Source organism: Mus caroli, unplaced genomic scaffold (assembly GCF_978045245.1).
Source record: "Mus caroli unplaced genomic scaffold, Mus_caroli_1 scaffold_34, whole genome shotgun sequence".
NCBI lineage: Eukaryota > Metazoa > Chordata > Mammalia > Rodentia > Muridae > Mus > Mus caroli.
Window position 1 is genome coordinate 72,432 of NW_028227289.1, and position 21,876 is coordinate 94,307.

A 21,876-nucleotide genomic window follows, 5' to 3' on the forward strand; every position below is an offset into this window, starting at 1 on the left:
TCCAAAGGCCAAAAGCCAAAAGCCAAAAGCCAAAAGCCAAAAGCCAATGCCCAGCCCAATGCCTAGCCCATCCAAGCATAGCCAAAAAGCCATGTCAAGCCAAAAGCCAAGCCAAAAGCCAAAAGCCAAGCCAAAAGCCAAGCCAGAAGCCAAAAGCCAAGCCAAAAGTCAAAAGCCAATAGACAAGCCAAAAGCCAGAAGCCAAGCCAAGCGCCAAAAGTCAAGCGCCAAGAGTCAAAAGCCAAGCGCCAAGCGCCAAGCGCCAAAAGCCAAGCCCCCAAAGCCCAAAGCCAAGCGCCCAAAGCCCTAAGCCAAGCTCTCAAAGCCCAAAGCCAAGTGCCCAAATCCCAGAGCCAAGTGCCCAAAGCAGAAAGCCAAGGGCCCAGAGCCAAGGGCCCAGAGCCCAGAGCCAAGGGCCTAGAGCCCAGAGCCAAGTGTCCAGAGCCCAGGGACAAGCACCTTGAGCCGAAAGCCAAGAGCCCACAGCCCAGAGCCAAGCGCCAATAGCCCAAAGCCAGGCGCCAATAGCCCAAAGCCAAGCGCCCAGAGCTCAGAGCCAAGCGCACATAGCCCAGGCCAGGCGCCCAGAGCCCAGAGCCAATCGACCAGAGCCTAGCCCCAGCCCAGAGGCCAGCCCAGCCCAGAGCCCAGCACAGCTCAGCGCTCAGCCCAGAGCATGCCCAGCCCAGTGAGAAGCCCCCAGCGCCCATCCCCCAGCACATAGAGCCCAGCGCTTAGAGCCCAGCACACAGCATGGAGTGCCCAGCGCCCAGCACCAGGCGCCCAGCGCCCAGAGCCTAGCACCCAGAGCCCAGCCCAGCCCAATGCCCAGCCCAGCCCAGCGCCCAGCCCAGCCCCGAGCCCAACAAAGCTCCCATATCACAGCACAGCACCCAGCGCCCAGCCCAGTGCCCAGTTCCCAGCCCAGCGCCCAGAGCCCAGCCCAGCGCCCAGAGCCCAGCCCAGCGCCCAGCCCAGTCCAGAGAACAGCCTAGAGTCCAGAACCCAGCCCAGCCTAGCCCATCCCAGTCCATTCCAGCCTAGAGCCCAGCCCAGCCCAGAGCCCAACCCAGCCCAGAGCCCAGCCTAGTCCAGCCCAGAGCCCAACCCAGGCCAGAGCCCAGCCCTGATCCAAGGTCAGAGCTCAGCCCAGCTCTCAGCACCCAGCCCAGAGCCCAGCTTTCAACCCAGTAGCCATTGCACAGCCCAGCCCAGAGGCCAGCCCAGAGCACAGCCTGGCCCAGCTGAGCACCCAGCCCAGCCCAGCCCAGCCCAGCACCCAGCCCAGCCCAGCCTAGCCCAGCACCCAGCCCAGCCCAGCCCAGCCTAGGGCCCATCACCCAGCCCAGTGCCCAGCGCACAGCCAAGCCTAGCGTCAAGCGCCCAGCCGAGCCCAGAGCACAGAATCAAGCCCAGCCCAGCCCAGCCCAGCCCAGTGCGCAGCCCAGCACAGTCCAGCCCAGAGTTGAGCCCAGCATAGAGCCAAGCCCAGCACAGAACCCAGCCCAGGTCCCATAGCCCAGCCCAGCGCACAGTGCCAAGCCCAGCGCCCAGAGCCCAGCCCAGCGACCACATCCCAGCCCAGCACCCAGCCCAGTCCAGAGCCCAGCCCAGCGCCCAGTGCCCAGCCCAGCACCCAGCGCTCAGCCCAGAGCCCAACCAAGCCCAGAGCCCAGCCCAGCCAAGCCCAGCCCAGCCCAGCAAACAGCGCAGACAAGCCCAGCCCAGCCCAGCAAACAGCGCAGCCTAGCCCAGTCCAGCCCAGCCCAGTCCAGCCCAGCCCAGCCCAGCCCAGTCCAGCCCAGCCCAGCCCAGCCCAGCCCAGCCCAGCCCAGCCCAGCCCAGCCCAGCCCAGCCCAGCCCAGCCCAGCCCAGCCCACAGCCCAGCCCACAGCCCAGCCCACAGCCCAGCCCACAGCCCAGCCCACAGCCCAGCCCACAGCCCAGCCCACAGCCCACAGCCCAGCCCACAGCCCAGCCCAGCCCAGCCCAGCCCAGCCCAGCCCAGCCCAGCCCACAGCCCAGCCCACAGCCCAGCCCACAGCCCAGCCCAGCCCAGCCCACAGCCCACAGCCCAGCCCACAGCCCAGCCCACAGCCCAGCCCACAGCCCAGCCCACAGCCCACAGCCCAGCCCACAGCCCAGCCCACAGCCCAGCCCACAGCCCAGCCCACAGCCCAGCCCACAGCCCAGCCCACAGCCCAGCCCACAGCCCAGCCCACAGCCCAGCCCACAGCCCAGCCCACAGCCCAGCCCACAGCCCAGCCCACAGCCCAGCCCACAGCCCAGCCCACAGCCCAGCCCAGCCCACAGCCCAGCCCACAGCCCAGCCCACAGCCCAGCCCAGCCCACAGCCCAGCCCACAGCCCAGCCCACAGCCCAGCCCACAGCCCAGCCCACAGCCCAGCCCACAGCCCAGCCCACAGCCCAGCCCACAGCCCAGCCCACAGCCCAGCCCACAGCCCAGCCCACAGCCCAGCCCACAGCCCAGCCCACAGCCCAGCCCACAGCCCAGCCCACAGCCCAGCCCACAGCCCAGCCCACAGCCCAGCCCACAGCCCAGCCCACAGCCCAGCCCACAGCCCAGCCCACAGCCCAGCCCACAGCCCAGCCCACAGCCCAGCCCACAGCCCAGCCCACAGCCCAGCCCACAGCCCAGCCCACAGCCCAGCCCACAGCCCAGCCCACAGCCCAGCCCACAGCCCAGCCCACAGCCCAGCCCACAGCCCAGCCCACAGCCCAGCCCACAGCCCAGCCCACAGCCCAGCCCACAGCCCAGCCCACAGCCCAGCCCACAGCCCAGCCCACAGCCCAGCCCACAGCCCAGCCCACAGCCCAGCCCACAGCCCAGCCCACAGCCCAGCCCACAGCCCAGCCCACAGCCCAGCCCACAGCCCAGCCCACAGCCCAGCCCACAGCCCAGCCCACAGCCCAGCCCACAGCCCAGCCCACAGCCCAGCCCACAGCCCAGCCCACAGCCCAGCCCACAGCCCAGCCCACAGCCCAGCCCACAGCCCAGCCCACAGCCCAGCCCACAGCCCAGCCCACAGCCCAGCCCACAGCCCAGCCCACAGCCCAGCCCACAGCCCAGCCCACAGCCCAGCCCACAGCCCAGCCCACAGCCCAGCCCACAGCCCAGCCCACAGCCCAGCCCACAGCCCAGCCCACAGCCCAGCCCACAGCCCAGCCCACAGCCCAGCCCACAGCCCAGCCCACAGCCCAGCCCACAGCCCAGCCCACAGCCCAGCCCACAGCCCAGCCCACAGCCCAGCCCACAGCCCAGCCCACAGCCCAGCCCACAGCCCAGCCCACAGCCCAGCCCACAGCCCAGCCCACAGCCCAGCCCACAGCCCAGCCCACAGCCCAGCCCACAGCCCAGCCCACAGCCCAGCCCACAGCCCAGCCCACAGCCCAGCCCACAGCCCAGCCCACAGCCCAGCCCACAGCCCAGCCCACAGCCCAGCCCACAGCCCAGCCCACAGCCCAGCCCACAGCCCAGCCCACAGCCCAGCCCACAGCCCAGCCCACAGCCCAGCCCACAGCCCAGCCCACAGCCCAGCCCACAGCCCAGCCCACAGCCCAGCCCACAGCCCAGCCCACAGCCCAGCCCACAGCCCAGCCCACAGCCCAGCCCACAGCCCAGCCCACAGCCCAGCCCACAGCCCAGCCCACAGCCCAGCCCACAGCCCAGCCCACAGCCCAGCCCACAGCCCAGCCCACAGCCCAGCCCACAGCCCAGCCCAGCCCACAGCCCAGCCCAGCCCACAGCCCAGCCCAGCCCACAGCCCAGCCCAGCCCAGCCCAGCCCAGCCCAGCCCAGCCCAGCCCAGCCCAGCCCAGCCCAGCCCAGCCCAGCCCAGCCCAGCCCAGCCCAGCCCAGCCCAGCCCAGCCCAGCCCAGCCCAGCCCAGCCCAGCCCAGCCCAGCCCAGCCCAGCCCAGCCCAGCCCAGCCCAGCCCAGCCCAGCCCAGCCCAGCCCAGCCCAGCCCAGCCCAGCCCAGCCCAGCCCAGCCCAGCCCAGCCCAGCCCAGCCCAGCCCAGCCCAGCCCAGCCCAGCCCAGCCCAGCCCAGCCCAGCCCAGCCCAGCCCAGCCCAGCCCAGCCCAGCCCAGCCCAGCCCAGCCCAGCCCAGCCCAGCCCAGCCCAGCCCAGCCCAGCCCAGCCCAGCCCAGCCCAGCCCAGCCCAGCCCAGCCCAGCCCAGCCCAGCCCAGCCCAGCCCAGCCCAGCCCAGCCCAGCCCAGCCCAGCCCAGCCCAGCCCAGCCCAGCCCAGCCCAGCCCAGCCCAGCCCAGCCCAGCCCAGCCCAGCCCAGCCCAGCCCAGCCCAGCCCAGCCCAGCCCAGCCCAGCCCAGCCCAGCCCAGCCCAGCCCAGCCCAGCCCAGCCCAGCCCAGCCCAGCCCAGCCCAGCCCAGCCCAGCCCAGCCCAGCCCAGCCCAGCCCAGCCCAGCCCAGCCCAGCCCAGCCCAGCCCAGCCCAGCCCAGCCCAGCCCAGCCCAGCCCAGCCCAGCCCAGCCCAGCCCAGCCCAGCCCAGCCCAGCCCAGCCCAGCCCAGCCCAGCCCAGCCCAGCCCAGCCCAGCCCAGCCCAGCCCAGCCCAGCCCAGCCCAGCCCAGCCCAGCCCAGCCCAGCCCAGCCCAGCCCAGCCCAGCCCAGCCCAGCCCAGCCCAGCCCAGCCCAGCCCAGCCCAGCCCAGCCCAGCCCAGCCCAGCCCAGCCCAGCCCAGCCCAGCCCAGCCCAGCCCAGCCCAGCCCAGCCCAGCCCAGCCCAGCCCAGCCCAGCCCAGCCCAGCCCAGCCCAGCCCAGCCCAGCCCAGCCCAGCCCAGCCCAGCCCAGCCCAGCCCAGCCCAGCCCAGCCCAGCCCAGCCCAGCCCAGCCCAGCCCAGCCCAGCCCAGCCCAGCCCAGCCCAGCCCAGCCCAGCCCAGCCCAGCCCAGCCCAGCCCAGCCCAGCCCAGCCCAGCCCAGCCCAGCCCAGCCCAGCCCAGCCCAGCCCAGCCCAGCCCAGCCCAGCCCAGCCCAGCCCAGCCCAGCCCAGCCCAGCCCAGCCCAGCCCAGCCCAGCCCAGCCCAGCCCAGCCCAGCCCAGCCCAGCCCAGCCCAGCCCAGCCCAGCCCAGCCCAGCCCAGCCCAGCCCAGCCCAGCCCAGCCCAGCCCAGCCCAGCCCAGCCCAGCCCAGCCCAGCCCAGCCCAGCCCAGCCCAGCCCAGCCCAGCCCAGCCCAGCCCAGCCCAGCCCAGCCCAGCCCAGCCCAGCCCAGCCCAGCCCAGCCCAGCCCAGCCCAGCCCAGCCCAGCCCAGCCCAGCCCAGCCCAGCCCAGCCCAGCCCAGCCCAGCCCAGCCCAGCCCAGCCCAGCCCAGCCCAGCCCAGCCCAGCCCAGCCCAGCCCAGCCCAGCCCAGCCCAGCCCAGCCCAGCCCAGCCCAGCCCAGCCCAGCCCAGCCCAGCCCAGCCCAGCCCAGCCCAGCCCAGCCCAGCCCAGCCCAGCCCAGCCCAGCCCAGCCCAGCCCAGCCCAGCCCAGCCCAGCCCAGCCCAGCCCAGCCCAGCCCAGCCCAGCCCAGCCCAGCCCAGCCCAGCCCAGCCCAGCCCAGCCCAGCCCAGCCCAGCCCAGCCCAGCCCAGCCCAGCCCAGCCCAGCCCAGCCCAGCCCAGCCCAGCCCAGCCCAGCCCAGCCCAGCCCAGCCCAGCCCAGCCCAGCCCAGCCCAGCCCAGCCCAGCCCAGCCCAGCCCAGCCCAGCCCAGCCCAGCCCAGCCCAGCCCAGCCCAGCCCAGCCCAGCCCAGCCCAGCCCAGCCCAGCCCAGCCCAGCCCAGCCCAGCCCAGCCCAGCCCAGCCCAGCCCAGCCCAGCCCAGCCCAGCCCAGCCCAGCCCAGCCCAGCCCAGCCCAGCCCAGCCCAGCCCAGCCCAGCCCAGCCCAGCCCAGCCCAGCCCAGCCCAGCCCAGCCCAGCCCAGCCCAGCCCAGCCCAGCCCAGCCCAGCCCAGCCCAGCCCAGCCCAGCCCAGCCCAGCCCAGCCCAGCCCAGCCCAGCCCAGCCCAGCCCAGCCCAGCCCAGCCCAGCCCAGCCCAGCCCAGCCCAGCCCAGCCCAGCCCAGCCCAGCCCAGCCCAGCCCAGCCCAGCCCAGCCCAGCCCAGCCCAGCCCAGCCCAGCCCAGCCCAGCCCAGCCCAGCCCAGCCCAGCCCAGCCCAGCCCAGCCCAGCCCAGCCCAGCCCAGCCCAGCCCAGCCCAGCCCAGCCCAGCCCAGCCCAGCCCAGCCCAGCCCAGCCCAGCCCAGCCCAGCCCAGCCCAGCCCAGCCCAGCCCAGCCCAGCCCAGCCCAGCCCAGCCCAGCCCAGCCCAGCCCAGCCCAGCCCAGCCCAGCCCAGCCCAGCCCAGCCCAGCCCAGCCCAGCCCAGCCCAGCCCAGCCCAGCCCAGCCCAGCCCAGCCCAGCCCAGCCCAGCCCAGCCCAGCCCAGCCCAGCCCAGCCCAGCCCAGCCCAGCCCAGCCCAGCCCAGCCCAGCCCAGCCCAGCCCAGCCCAGCCCAGCCCAGCCCAGCCCAGCCCAGCCCAGCCCAGCCCAGCCCAGCCCAGCCCAGCCCAGCCCAGCCCAGCCCAGCCCAGCCCAGCCCAGCCCAGCCCAGCCCAGCCCAGCCCAGCCCAGCCCAGCCCAGCCCAGCCCAGCCCAGCCCAGCCCAGCCCAGCCCAGCCCAGCCCAGCCCAGCCCAGCCCAGCCCAGCCCAGCCCAGCCCAGCCCAGCCCAGCCCAGCCCAGCCCAGCCCAGCCCAGCCCAGCCCAGCCCAGCCCAGCCCAGCCCAGCCCAGCCCAGCCCAGCCCAGCCCAGCCCAGCCCAGCCCAGCCCAGCCCAGCCCAGCCCAGCCCAGCCCAGCCCAGCCCAGCCCAGCCCAGCCCAGCCCAGCCCAGCCCAGCCCAGCCCAGCCCAGCCCAGCCCAGCCCAGCCCAGCCCAGCCCAGCCCAGCCCAGCCCAGCCCAGCCCAGCCCAGCCCAGCCCAGCCCAGCCCAGCCCAGCCCAGCCCAGCCCAGCCCAGCCCAGCCCAGCCCAGCCCAGCCCAGCCCAGCCCAGCCCAGCCCAGCCCAGCCCAGCCCAGCCCAGCCCAGCCCAGCCCAGCCCAGCCCAGCCCAGCCCAGCCCAGCCCAGCCCAGCCCAGCCCAGCCCAGCCCAGCCCAGCCCAGCCCAGCCCAGCACAGCCCAGCACAGCCCAGCACAGCCCAGCCCAGCCCAGCGCACAGCCCAGCACAGCCCAGCCCAGCCCAGCCCGCCCAGCGCACAGCCCAGCCCAGCCCAGCCCAGCCCAGCGCACAGCCCAGCCCAGCCCAGCCCAGCCCAGCCCAGCGCCCAGCCCAGCCCAGCGCACAGCCCAGCCCAGCGCACAGCCCAGCCCAGCCCAGCCCAGCCCAGCCCAGCGCACAGCCCAGCCCAGCGCACAGCCCAGCCCAGCGCACAGCCCAGCCCAGCCCAGCCCAGCCCAGCCCAGCGCACAGCCCAGCCCAGCCCAGCGCACAGTGCAGCCCAGCCCAGCGCACAGTGCAGCCCAGCCCAGGGCCCATCACCCAGCCCAGTGCCCAGCGCCCAGCCAAACCCAGCGCCAAGTGCCCAGCAGAGCCCAGAGCTCAGAGCCCAGCCCAGCCCAGCCCAGCCCAGCCCAATGCCCAGCCCAGCCCAGCCCAGCCCAGGATTGAGCCCAGCCAAGCGCCCAGAGCCCAGCCCAGCGACAAGATCTCAGCCCAGCACCCAGCCAAGTGCCCAGAGCCCAGCCCAGCGACCAGATCCCAGCCCAGCACCCAGCCCAGCCCAGAGCACAACTCAGCACCCAGTGCCCAGCCCAGTGCCCAGAGTCCAGCCCAGTGCCCAGCCCAGTCCAGGGTTGTGCCCAGCCCAGTCCAGCCCAAGGCCCAGCATAGCCCAGCCCAGAGCCAAACCCAGTGCAGCCCAGTGTGAAGCCCAGCGCAGTCCAGTACGCAGCCCAGTGCAGCCTAGCCCAGCCCAGCCTAGCTCATCCCAGCACAGCCCAGCACAGCCCAGCTCAGCCCAACCCAGCCCAGCCCAGAGCCCAGCCCAGCCCAGAGACCAGTCCAGAGACCAGCCCAGACTCCATAGCCCAGCCCAGTACCCAGCGCCCATCCCAGAGCTCAGCCCAGCACCCAGTGCCCATCCCAGCACCCAGAGCCCAGCGCCCAGTGCCCAGCCCCCAGCACCCAGCTCCCAGTGCCCAGAGCCCAATGCCCAGATCCCAGCGCCCAGTGCCCAGAGCCCAGCACCCATTGCCCAAAGCCCAGAGCCCAGCGTCCAGAGCCCATAGCCAAGAATCCAGAGCCCAGAGCCCAGAGCCCAGATCCCAGAGCCCAGAGCCCAGAGCCCAGAACTCCATTGTGAAAATGTACTGCATTTTCTGTATCCATTCCTCTGTTGAGGGGCATCTGGGTTCTTACTAGCTTCTGGCGATTATAAATAAGGCTGCTATGAACATAGTGGAGCATGTTCTTACCTGTTGAAACATCTTCTGGATATAAGCCCAGGAGAGGTATTGCGGGATCCTCTATGTCCAATTTTCTGGGTAACCGCCAGACTGATTTCCAGAGTGGTTATAAAAGCTTGCAATCCCACCAACAATGGAGGAGTGTTCCTCTTTCTCCACATCCTTGCAAGCACTCCTGTCACCTGAATATTTGATCTTAGCCATTCTACCTGGTGTGACATGGATTCTCATGGTTGATTTGATTTGCATTTCCCTGATGATTAAAGATGCTGAACATTTTTTCAGGTGCTTCTCAGCCATTCGGTATTCCTCAGGTGAGAATTCTTTGTTTAGCTCTGAGTTCCATTTTTTAATGGGGTTATTTGACTTTCTGGAGTCCACCTTCTTGAGTTCTTTATATATATTGGATATTAGTCCCCTATCTGATTTAGGATACGTAAAGATCCTTTCCCAATCTGTTGGTTGCCTTTTTGTCTTATTGACGGTGTCTTTTGCCTTACAGAAGCTTTGCAGTTTCATGATGTCCCATTTGTCCATTGTCGATCTTACAGCACAAGCCACTGCTGTTCTATTCAGGAATTTTTCCCCTGTGCCCATATTTTCGAGGCTTTTACCCACTTTCTCCTCTATAAGTTTTAGTGTCTTTGGTTTTATGTGAAGTTCCTTGATCCACTTAGGTTTGACCTTAGTTCAAGGAGATAGGAATGGATCGATTCAAATTCTTCTACATGATAACCACCAGTTTTGGCAGCACCATTTGTTGAAAATGCTGTCTTTCTTCCACTGGATGGTTTTAGCTCCCTTGACAAAGAACAAGTAACCATAGGTGTGTGGGTTAATTTCTGGGTATTCAATTCTATTCCATTGGTCTACTTGTCTACTTGTCAGTACCATGCAGTTTTTATCACAATTGCTCTGTAGTAAAGCTTTAGGTCAGGCATGGTGATTCCACCATGAGAAGAGTTTTTGCTATCCTAGGTGTTTTGTTATTCCAGATGAATTTGCAGATTGCTCTTTCTAATTTGTTGAAGAATTGAGTTGGAATTATGATGGGGATTGCATTGAATCTGTAGATTGATTTTGGCAAGATAGCCATTTTTACAATATTGATCCTACCAATCCATGAGCATGGGAGATCTTTCCATCTTCTGAGATCTTCTTTCATTTCTTTCTTCAGAGACTTGAAGGTCTTATCATACAGATCTTTCACTTCCTTAGTTAGAGTCACGCCAAGATATTTTATATTATTTGTAACTATTCAAAAGGGTGTTGTTTCTCTAATTTCTTTCTCAGCCTGTTTATCCTTTGGATAGAGAAAGGCCATTGACTTATTTGAGTTAATTTTATGTACAGCTACTTCACCGAAGCTGTTTACCATGTTTTGTAGTTTTTCTGGTGGAATGTTTAGGGTCACTTATATATACCATCATATCATCTGCAAACACTGATATTTTGACTTCATCTTTTCCAATTTGTATCCTCTTGATCCCCTTTTGTTGTCGAATTGCTCTGGCTAGGACTTCATGTACAATGTTGAATAGGCAGGGAGAAAGTGGGCAGCCTTGTCTAGTCCCTGATTTTAGTTGGATCAATTCCAGCTTCTCACCATTTACTTTGACGTTGGCTACTGGTTTGCTGTAGATTGCTTTTATCATGGTTAGGTATGTGCCTTGAATTCCTGAGCTTTCCAAGACATTTATCATGAATGGATTTTGGATTTTGTGAAATGTTTTCTCTGCATCTAACGAGATGCATGCGGTTTTTGTCTTTGATTTTATTTATATATGGATTACGTTGATGAATTTTCATATATTAATCCCTCCCTGCATCCCTGGAATGAATCCTACTTGGTCAGGATGGATAATTGTTATGTGTTCTTGGATTTGGTTAGGCAGAATTTTGAGGATTTTTACATCGGTATTCATAGGGGAAATTGGTCTGAAGTTCTCTATCTTTATTGGGTCTTTCTGTGGTTTAGGTATCAGAGTAATTGTGGCTTCATAGAATGAGTTGGGTAGAGTACCTTCTGTTTCTATTTTGTGGAATAGTTTGTGAAGAACTGGGATTAGATCTTCTTTGAAGGTCTGATAGAACTCTGCACTAATCCCATCTGATCCTGGCATTTTTTGGGTTGGGAGACTATTAATGGCTGCTGCTATTTCTTTAGGGGATATAGGACTGTTTAGATCATTAACCTGATCATGATTTAACATTGGTACCTAATATCTGTTTAAAAACTTGTCCATTTCATCCAGTTTTTCCAGTTTTGTTCAGTATAGCCTTTTGTAGAAGGATCTGATGGTGTATTTTTATTTCTTCAGGATTTGTTCTTATGTCTCCCTTTTGTTAATTAGGATGCTTTCCCTGTGCCCTCTAGTGAGTCTGGTTAAGGGTTTATCTATTTTGTTGATTTTCTCAAAGAACCAGCTCCTCGTTTTGTTGATTCTTTGAGTAGTTATTCTTGTTTCCACTTGGATGATTTGGCCCCTGAGTTTGATTAATTCCTGCTGTCTACTCCTCTTAGGTGAATTCACTTCCTTTTGTTCTAGAGCTTTTAGGTGTGTTGTCAAGCTGCTAATGTGTGCTCTCTCTAGTTTCTTTTTGGAGGCACTCAGAGCTATGAGTTTTCCTCTTAGAAATGCTTTCATTGTGTCCCATAAGTTTGGGTATGCTGTGGCTTCATTTTCATTAAACTCTAAAAAGTCCTTAATTTCTTTCTTTATTCCTTCCTTGACCAAGGTATCATTGAGAAGAGTGTTGTTCAGTTTCCACGTGAATGTTGGCTTTCTATTATTTATTATTTATTTATTTATTTCAATTAGGTAATTTCCTCAATTACATTTCCAATGCTATCCAAAAAGTCCCCAATACACTCCCCCCCCCCCAGTCCCCCACTCACCCACCCCCACCCCTTGGCCCTGGCATTCCCCTGTACTGGGGCATATAAAGTTGGCAAGTCCAATGGGCCTCTCTTTCCAGTGATGGCCTACTAGGCCATCTTTTGATACAAATGCAGCTAGAGACAAGAGCTCTGGGGTACTGGTTAGTTCATAATAATGATCCACCTATGGGGTTGCAGTTCCCTTTAGCTCCTTGGGTACTTTCTCTAGCTCCTCCATTGGGGGCCCTGTGATCCATCCAATAGCTGACTGTGAGCATCCACTTCTGTGTTTGCTAGGCCCCGGCATTGTCTCACAAGAGACAGCTATATCTGTGTCCTTTCAGCAAAATCTTGCTAGTGTATGCAATGGTGTCAGCGTTTGGAAGCTGATTATGGGATGGATCCCTGGATATGGCAGTCTTTAGATGGTCCATCCTTTCTTCACAGCTCCAAACTTTATCTCTGTAACTCTTTCCATGGGTGTTTTGTTCCCAATTCCAAGAAGGGGCACAGTGTCCACACTTTGGTCTTCGTTCTTCTTGAGTTTCATGCGTTTAACAAATTGTATCTTATATCTTGGGTATCCTAAGTTTTTGGGCTAATATCCACTTATCAGTGAGTACATATTGTGTGAGTTCCTTTGTGAATATGTTACCTCACTCAGAATGATGCCCTCCAGATCCATCCATTTGCCTAGGAATTTCATAAATTCATTCCTTTTAATAGCTGAGTAGTACTCCATTGTGTAAATATACCACATTTTCTGTATCCATTCCTCTGTTGAGGGGCATCTGGGTTCTTTCCAGCTGCTGGCTATTATAAATAAGGCTGCTATGAACATAGTGGAGCATGTGTCCTTCTTACCGGTTGGAACATCTTCTGGATAAATGCCCAGGAGAGGTATTGCTGGATCCTCTGGTAGTATTATGTCCAATTTTCTGAGGAACCGCCAAACTGATTTCCAGAGTGGTTGTATCAGCTTGCAATCCCACCAACAACATCCTCACCAGCATCTGCTGTCACCTGAATTTTTGATCTTAGGCATTCTGACTGGTGTGAGGTGGAATCTCAGGGTTGTTTTGATTTGCATTTCCCTGATGATTAAGGATGTTGAACATTTTTTCAGGTGCTTCTCTGCCATTCGGTATTCCTCAGGTGAGAATTCTTTGTTCAGTTCTGAGCCCCATTTTTTAACAGGGTTTGATTTTCTGGAGTCCACCTTCTTGAGTTCCTTATATATATTGGATATTAGTCCCCTTCTGATTTAGGATAGGTAAAGATCCTTTCCCAATCTGTTGGTGTTCTTTTTGTCTTATTGATGGTGTCTTTTGCCTTGCAGAAGCTTTGCAACTTTATGAGGTCCCATTTATCGATTCTCAATCTTACAGCGCAAGCCTTTGCTTTTCTATTCAGGAATTTTTCCCCTGTACCCATATCTTCGAGGCTTTTCCCTACTTTCTCCTCTATAAGTTTCAGTGTCTCTGGTTTTATGTGGAGTTCCTTAATCCACTTAGATTTGACCTTGGTACAAGGAAATAGGAATGGATCAATTCACATTCTTCTATCTGATAACCGCCAGTTGTGCCAGCACCATTTGTTGAAAATCCTGTCTTTTTTCCACTGGATGGTTTTTGCTCCCTTGTCAAAGATCAAGTGACCATAGGTATGTGGGTTGATCTCAGGGTCTTCAATTCTGTTCCATTGGTCTACTTGTCTGTCGTTATACCAGTACCATGCAGTTTTTATCACAATTGCTCTGTAGTACAGCTTTAGGTCAGGCATGGTGATTCCACCAGAGGTTCTTTTATCCTTGAGAAGAGTTTTTGCTATCCTAGGTTTTTTGTTGTTCCAGATGAATTTGCAGATTGCCCTTTCCATTCGTTGAAGAATTGAGTTGGAATTTTGATGGGGATTGCATTGAATCTGTAGATTGCTTTTGGCAAGATAGCCATTTTTACAATGTTGATCCTGCCAATCCATGAGCATGGGAGGTTTTTCCATCTTCTGAGATCTTCTTTGATTTCTTTCTTCAGGGACTTGAAGTTCTTGTCATACAGATCTTTCACTTCTTTAGTTAGAGTCACGCCAAGGTATTTTATATTGTTTGTGACTATTGAGAAGGGTGTTGTTTCCCTAATTTCCTTCTCTGCTTGTTTATCCTTTGTGTACAGAAAGGCCATTGACTTGCTTGAGTTAATTTTATATTCAGCTACTTCACCGAAGCTATTTATCAGGCTTAGGAGTTCTCTGGTGGAATTTTTAAGGTCACTTATGTATACTATCATATCATCTGCAAAAAGCGATATTTTGACTTCTTATTTTCCGATTTGTATCCCCTTGATCTCCTTTTGTTGTCTAATAGCTCTGGCTAGGACTTCAAGTACAATGTTGAATAGGTAGGGAGAGAGTGGGCAGCCTTGTCTAGTCCCTGATTTTAGTGGGATTGCTTCCAGCTTCTCACCATTTACTTTGATGTTGGCTACTGGTTTGCTGTATATTGCTTTTATCATGGTTAGATATGGGCCTTGAATTCCTGATCTTTCCAAGACTTTTATCATGAATGGGTGTTGGCTTTTGTCAAATGCTTTTTCAGCATCTAACGAGATGATCATGTGGTTTTTGTCTTTGAGTTTGTTTATATAATGGATTACATTGATGGATTTTCGTATATTAAACCATCCTTGCATCCCTGGGATGAATCCTACTTGGTCAGGATGGATGATTGTTTTGATGTGTTCTTGAATTTGGTTAGCTAGAACTTTATTGAGGATTTTTGTATCAATATTCATAAGGGAAATTGGTCTGAAGTTCTCTATTTTTGTTGGGTCTTTATGTGGTTTAGGTATCAGAGTAATTGTGGCTTCATAGAATGAGTTGGGTAGAGTACCTTCTGATTCTATTTTGTGGAATAGCTTGTGAAGAACTGGGATTAGTTCTTCTTTGAAGGTTTGATAGAACTCTGCAATAAACCCATCTGGTCCTGGGCTTTTCTTGGTTGGGAGACTATTAATGACTGCTTCTATTTCTTTAGGGGATATGGGACTGTTTAGATCATTAACCTGATCTTGATTTAACTTTGGTACCTGGTATCTGTCTAGAAACTTCTCCATTTCATCCAGGTTCTCCAGTTTTGTTGAGTATAGCCTTTTGTAGAATGATCTGATGGTGTTTTGGATTTCTTCAGGGTCTGTTGTTATGTCTCCCTTTTCATTTCTGATTTTGTTAATTAGAGTACTTTCCCTATGCCCTCTAGTGAGTCTGGCTAAGGGTTTATCTATCTTGTTGATTTTCTCAAAGAACCAGGTCCTCGATTGGTTGATTCTTTGAATTGTTCTTCTTGTTTCCACTTGGTTGATTTCACCCCTGAGTTTGATTATTTCTTGCCGTCTACTCCTCTTGGGTGAATTTGCTTCCTTTTGTTCTAGAGCTTTTAGGTGTGTTGTCAAGCTCCTAATGTGTGCTCTCTCTAGTTCCTTTTTGGAGGCACTCAGAGCTATGAGATTTTCTCTTAGAAATGCTTTCAGTGTGTCCCATAAGTTTAGGTATGTTGTGGCTTCATTTTCATTAAACTCCAGAAAGTCCTTAATTTCTTTCTTTATTCCTTCCTTGACCAAGGTATCATTGAGAAGAGTGTTGTTTAGTTTCCATGTGTGTGTTGGCTTTCTATTATTTATTTTGTTATTGAAGATCAGTCTTAGTCCATGGTGATCTGATAGGGAGCATGGGACAATTTCAATATTTTTGTATATATTGAGGCTTGTTTTGTGACCAATTATGTGGTCAATTTTGGAGAAGGTACCGTGAGGTGCTGAGAAGAAGGTATATCCTTTTGTTTTAGGATAAAATGTTCTGTAGATATCTGTCAGATCCATTTGTTTCATAACTTTTGTTAGTTTCACTGTGTCCCTGTTTAGTTTCTGTTTCCATGATCTGTCCATTGGTGAAAGTGGTGTGTTGAAGTCTCCCACTATTATTGTATGAGGTGCAATGTGTGCTTTGAGCTTTACTAAAGTATTTTTAATGAATGAGGCTGCCCTTGTATTTGGCGCATAGATATTCAGAATTGATAGTTCCTCTTGGAGGATTTTACCTTTGATGAGAATGAAGTGCCCTTCCTTGTCTTTTTTGATGACTTTGGGTTGGAAGTCAATCTTATCAGATATTATAATGGCTACTCCAGCTTGTTTCTTCCTACCATTTGCTTGGAAAGTTGTTTTCCAGCCTTTCATTCTGAGGTAGTGTCTATCTTTTTCTCTGAGATGAGTTTCCTGTAAGCAGCAAAATGTTGTGTCCTGTTTCTGTAGCCAGCCTGTTAGTCTATGTCCTTTTATTGGGGAGTTGAGTCCATTGATATTAAGAGATATTAGGGAGAAGTAATTTTTGCTTCCTTTTATTTTTGTTGTTAGAGTTGGTGTTCTGTTTTTGTGGCTGTCTTCTTTTAGGTTTGTTGAGGGATTATCTTCTTGCTTTTTTTATGACGTGGTTTCCGTCCTTGTATTGGTTTTTTCTGTTATTATCCTTTGAAGTGCTGGATTCGTGAAAAGATAATGTGTGAATTTGTTTTTATCGTGGAAATCTTTGGTTTCTCCATCTATGGTAATTGAGAGTTTGGCTGGGTATAGTAGCCTGGGCTGGAAATTGTGTTCTCTTAGTTTCTGTATAACATCTGTCCAGGCCCTTCTGGCTTTCATAGTCTCTGGTGAAAAATCCGGTGTAATTCTGATAGGCTTGCCTTTATAATGCTACTTGACCTTTTTCTCTTACTGCTTTTAGTATTCTATCTTTATTTAGTGCATTTGTTGTTCTGATTATTATGTGTCGGAAGGAATTTCTTTTCTGGTCCAGTCTATTTGGAGTTCTGTAAGCTTCTTGTATGTTCATGGGCATCTCTTTCTTTAGGTTTGGGAAGTTTTCTTCTATAATTTTGTTGAATATATTTGCTGGTCCTTTGAGTTGAAAATCTTCATTCTCATCTACTCCTATTATCCGTAGGTTTGGTCTTCTCATTTTGTCCTGGATTTCCTGGATATTTTGAGTTAGGATCTTTTTGGATTTTGTATTTTCTTTGATTGTCGTGCCGATGTTCTCTATGGAATCTTCTGCACCTGAAATTCTCTCTTCCATCTCTTGTATTCTGTTGCTGATGCTCGTATCTATTTCCAGATTTCTTTACTAGTGTTTCTATCTCCAGTGTTGCCTCAATTTGGGTTTTCTTCATTGTTTCTACTTCCCTTTTTAGGTCTTGGATGGTTTTATTCAATTCCATCACCTGTTTGGTCTGGTTTTCCTGCAATTCTTTAATGGAGTTTTGTGCTTCCTCTTTAATGTCTTCTACCTGTTTAGCAGTGTTCTCCTGCAATTCTTTAAGGTATTTTTGTACTTCCTCTTCAATGTCTTCTACCTGTTTAGCAGTGTTCTCCTGCAATTCTTTAAGGGATTTTTGTGCTTCCTCTTTAATGTCTTCTACCTGTTTACCAGTGTTCTTTTGTATTTCTTTAAGTGTGTTATTAAAGTCCTTCTTGATGTCCTCTACCATCATCGTGAGATATGCTTTTAGAACCGGGTCTAGCTGTTCCGGTGTGTTGGGGTGCCCTGGACTGGGCGAAGTTGGAGTGCTGGGTTCTGATGATGGTGAGTGGTCTTGGTTTCTGTTAGTAAGATTCTTACGTTTACCTTTCGCCATCTGGTCATCTCTGGGATTAGTTGTTATTGTTGTCACTGTTTAAAGATTGGAGCAGACTCTGTGTTCCACTCACCAGAAGTCTTAAGATCCTGTGGCGGGTGTTGTGGGTAGCTGGCGAGTGTCAACAGACCCTGCGCCCTAGCTACCCCTGTGCTGGTCTGACCAGAAGAGGCTTGTGGCCCTACTCAGGCCGGATTTCTGCCTCCCCAACCAAAGCAGTCTCAGGTCCCGCACCATTAGACTGGAGCAGAAGCTGTGTACCACTCACCAGAAGTCTCATAATCCTTTGGCGGGTGTCGTGGGTAGCTGGCGGGTGTCAGCAGACCCTGCGCTCTAGCTACCCAGGTGCTGTTCAGACCGGAAGAGGCTTGTGGCCCTACTCAGGCCGGATTTCTGCCTCCCCAACCAAAGCAGTCTCAGGTCCCGCGTGATTGGACTGGAGCAGAAGCTGTGTTCCACTCACCAGAAGTCTCAAAATCCTGTGGCGGGTGCACTCTAGCTACCCAGGTGCTGGTCAGACCCGAAAAGGCTTGTGGCCCTACTCATGCCAGTTTTCTGCTTCCCTAACTAATGCAGTCTTAGGTCCCGCGTGCAATTGGATTGGAGCAGAAGCTGTGTTCCACTCACCAGAAGTCTTAAGATCCTGTGGCGGGTGTTGTGGGTAGCTGGCGAGTGTCAGCCAACCCTGCACCCTAGCTATCCCGATGCTGGTCTCATTTATTTTGTTATTGAAGATCAGCCTTAGTCCAATGGTGATCTGATAGGATGCATGGGACAATCAACATTTTTGCATTTGTTGAGGCTTGTTTTATGACCAATTATATGGTCAGTTTTGGAGAAGTTACAATGAGGTGCTGAGAAGAAGGTATATCCTTTTGTTTTAGGATAAAATGTTCTGTAGATATCTGTTAGATCCATTTGTTTGATAACTTCTGTTAGTTTCACTGTGTTCCTGTTTAGTTTCTGTTTCCATGATCTGTCCATTGGTGAAAGTGGTGTGTTGAATCTCCCTCTATTATTGTGTGAGGTGCAATGTGTGCTTTGAGCTTTACTAAAGTTTCTTTAATGAATGTGGCTGCCCTTGTATTTGGAGCATAGATATTCAGAATTGTGAGTTCCTCTTGGAAGATTTTACCTTTTATGAGTATTTAAGTGCCTGTCTTTGTCTGTTTTTTTTTTTTTTTTTTTTTGATGACTTTGGGTTGGAAGTCCATTTTATTCGATATTAGAATGGATACTCCAGCTTGATTCTTCAGGCCATTTGCTTGGAAAATTGTTTTCCAGTCTTTCATTCTGAGACAGTGTCTGTCTTTTTCCCTGAGATGGGTTTCATGTAAGCAGCAGAATGTTGGGTCCTGTTTGTGTAGCCAGTCTTTTAGTCTATGTCTTTTTATTGGGGAGTTGAGTCCACTGATATTAAGAAATATTAAGGAAAAGTAATTGTTGCTTACTATTATTTTTATTTTTAAAGTTGGCATTCTGTTCTTTTGGCTGTCTTCCTTTAGGTTTCTTGAAGGATTTCTTTCTTGCCTTTTCTAAGAAGTGGTTTCCATCCTTGTATTGTTTGTTGTTGTTGTTATTTTTTAAATTATTATCCTTTGAAGGGCTGGATTCCTGGAAAGATAATGTGTGAATTTGGTTTTGACATGGAATACTTTGGTTTCTCCATCTACAGTAATTGAAAGTTTGGCTGGGTAAAGTAGTCTGGGCTGGCATTTGTGTTCTCTTAGTGTCTGTATGACATCTGTCCAGGATCTTCTGGCTTTCATAGTCTCTGGTGAAAAATCTCGTGTAATTCTGATAGGCCTGCCTTTATATGTTACTTGACCTTTTTCCCTTACTGCTTTTAATATTTTATCTTTATTTAGTGCATTTGTGGTTCTGATTATTATTTGTCGGGAGGAATTTCTTTTCTGGTCCAGTGTATTTGGAGTTCTGTAGGGTTCTTGTATGTTCATGGGCATCTCTTTCTTTAGGTTTGGGAAGTTTTCTTCTATAATTTTGTTGAAGATATTTGCTGGCCCTTTGAGTTGAAAATCTTCATTCTCATCCACTCCTATTATCCATAGGTTTGGTCTTCTCATTTTGTTCTGGATTTCCTGGATGTTTTGAATTAGGATCTTTTTGCATTTTCCATTTTCTTTGATTGTTGTGCCGATGTTCTCTATGAAATCTGTGCACCTGATATTCTCTCTTCCATCTCTTGTATTCTGTTGCTGATGCTGGAAACTATGGTTCCAGATTTTTTTCCTAGGTTTTCAATCTCCAGCATTGCCTCACTTTGGGTTTTCTTTATTGTGTCTACTTCCCTTTCTTCCCTTTTTAGGTCTAGTGTGGTTTTTTTTTTTCATTTCCATCACCTGTTTGCATGTGTTTTCCTGTTTTTCTATAAGGACTTGCACCTCTTTAGCAGTGTTTTCTTTTATTTCTTTAAGTGAGTTATTACAGACCTTCTTGATGTCTTCTACCATCATCATGAGATATGCCTTTAAATCCAGGTCTAGCTTTTCGTGTGTGTTGGGGTGCCCTGGACTGGCTGAGGTGGGAGTGCTGGGTTCTGACGATGGTGAGTGGTCTTTGTTTCTGTTAGTAAGATTCTTTTTTTTTTTTTTTTTAATTCGATTTATCCTTTTTACTGCGGAGCTCTTTTTATTGTCACATTTTTATCTAGATTATAAGGATTTTAAATCCTGTTCCACAGCTAATGAACATGCATTTAGTTTTCATAACGTCATGTCAACATTAAGTTGGCTAAGAATAACTTGGCTGGGGAAAGGCCTGCCTGCCCAGAACTCCTTCCGAAGAGACCAGCAGTTCTCTGAGTTAGCTGTTCGGCAACACGGGATCATGTTATCCTGGAAAGAGTCATTTTGTCAGGAGTCAGCACAGGCCTACAGGTTGTGTTGTCAGCACAGGAAGAGAACCGGCTTGTCAACAAGGTGGTCCTTCTTAGACGTGATGGCCGTCTGGTTCTTAATGAGACTGAATCTGGGACACTCTGGGAAGGCTAGCTGATTAGTAAGTTCCTGCTGTTGAGTCAGCAGAAACAGAAGGTAGCCCAGTCCTCCCCCAGCCCCATAGGTGAGGCACAAGTCTGGAGGAATGGGACACAGGTCTGAGAGCTGGCAGATCTGTGGCTTCCAGAAGCTGCATCCAGAAAGGCTAGCCTGTCCCTCGGGACCTCCAAGCTCTTTAGGCCCTCCCCTTGCACTTTTTCTTTAAACTCCCTTCAGCTGGGTGCTCCCTCTTTCTCACCAGTCTGCAGAGATAACCAGGGTAGTGCTTATTGCGATGTCTTCTCTTTGACCTACTTTTTTCTTTTTTTTTTTTTTAATATTTTTATTACATATTTTCCTCAATTACATTTCCAATGCTATCCCAAAAGTCCCCCATAGCGCCCCCCACTTCCCTACCCACCCATTCCCATTCTTTTGGCCCTGGCATTCCCCTATATTGGGGCATATAAAGTTTGCAAGTCCAATGGGCCTCTCTTTCCAGTGATGGCCGACTAGGCCATCTTTCGATACATATGCAGCTAGAGACAAGAGCTCCGGGGTTCTGGTTAGAACATCATGTTGTTCCAACAATAGGGTTGCAGATCCCTTTAGCTCCTTGGGTACTTTCTCTAGCTTCTCCATTGGGAGCCCTGTGATACATCCAATAGCTGACTGTGAACATCCACTCCTGTGTTTGCTAGGCCCCAGCATCGTCTCACAAGAGACAGCTATATTTGGGTCCTTTCAGCAAAATCTTGCTAGTGTATGCAATGGTGTCAGCGTTTAGAAGTTGATTATGGGATGGATCCCTGGGTACGGCAGTCTCTAAATGGTCCATCCTTTCATCACCGCTACGAACTTTGTCTCTGTAACTCCTTCCCTGGGTGTTTTGTTCCCAATTCTGAGAAGGTGCACAGTGTCCACACTTTGGTCTTCATTCTTCTTGAGTTTCATGCGTTTAGCAAATTGTATCTTAAATCTTGGGTATCCTAAGCTTTGGGCTAATATCCACTTATCAGTGAATACATATTGTGTGAGTTCTTTTGTGATTGTGTTACTTCACTCAAGATGATGCCCTCCAGGTCCATCCATTTGGCTAGGAATTTCATAAATTCATTCTTTTTAATAGCTGAGTAGTACTCCATTGTGTAAATGTACCATAATTTCTGTATCCATTCCTCTGTTGAGGGACATCTGGGTTCTTTCCAGCTTCTGGCTATTATAAATAGGGCTGCTATGAACATAGTGGAACATGTGTCCTTTTTACCGGTTGGGACATCTTCTGGATATATGCCCAGGAGAGGTATTGCTGGATCCTCCAGTAGTACTATGTCCAATTTTCTGAGGAACCGCCAGACTGATTTCCAGAGTGGTTGTACAAGCTTGCAATCCCACCAACAATGGAGGAGTGTTCCTCTTTCTCCACATCCTCGCCAGCAACTGCTGTCACCTGAATTTTTGATCTTAGCCATTCTGACTGGTGTGAGGTGGAATCTCAGGGTTGTTTTGATTTGCATTTCCCTGATGATTAAGGATGTTGAACATTTTTTCAGGTGTTTCTCTGCCATTCGGTATTCCTCAGGCGAGAATTCTTTGTTCAGTTCTGAGCCCCATTTTTTAATGGGGTTATTTGACTTTCTGGAGTCCACCTTCTTGAGTTCTTTATATATATTGGATATTAGTCCCTTATCTGATTTAGGATAGGTGAAGATCCTTTCCCAATCTGTTGGTGGTTTTTTTGTCTTATTGATGGTGTCTTTAGCCTTGCAGAAGCTTTGTAGTTTCATGAGGTCCCACTTGTCAATTCTCGATCTTACAGCACAAGCCATTACTGTTCTATTCAGGAATTTTTCCCCT

The 21,876-nt window shown here is 53.3% G+C and overlaps 1 protein-coding gene across 1 annotated transcript in view; it reads left to right on the forward strand.

The window, feature by feature from the left end:
* LOC146999811 (uncharacterized) overlaps positions 1–21,876 on the forward strand; it is a 57,913-nt gene that overhangs the window by 26,978 nt on the left and 9,059 nt on the right. The window contains 2 exon segments of the mRNA XM_085834421.1: positions 2,768–3,232; positions 3,681–3,767. Coding sequence (XP_085690547.1) covers positions 2,768–3,232; positions 3,681–3,767 — 552 coding nt within the window.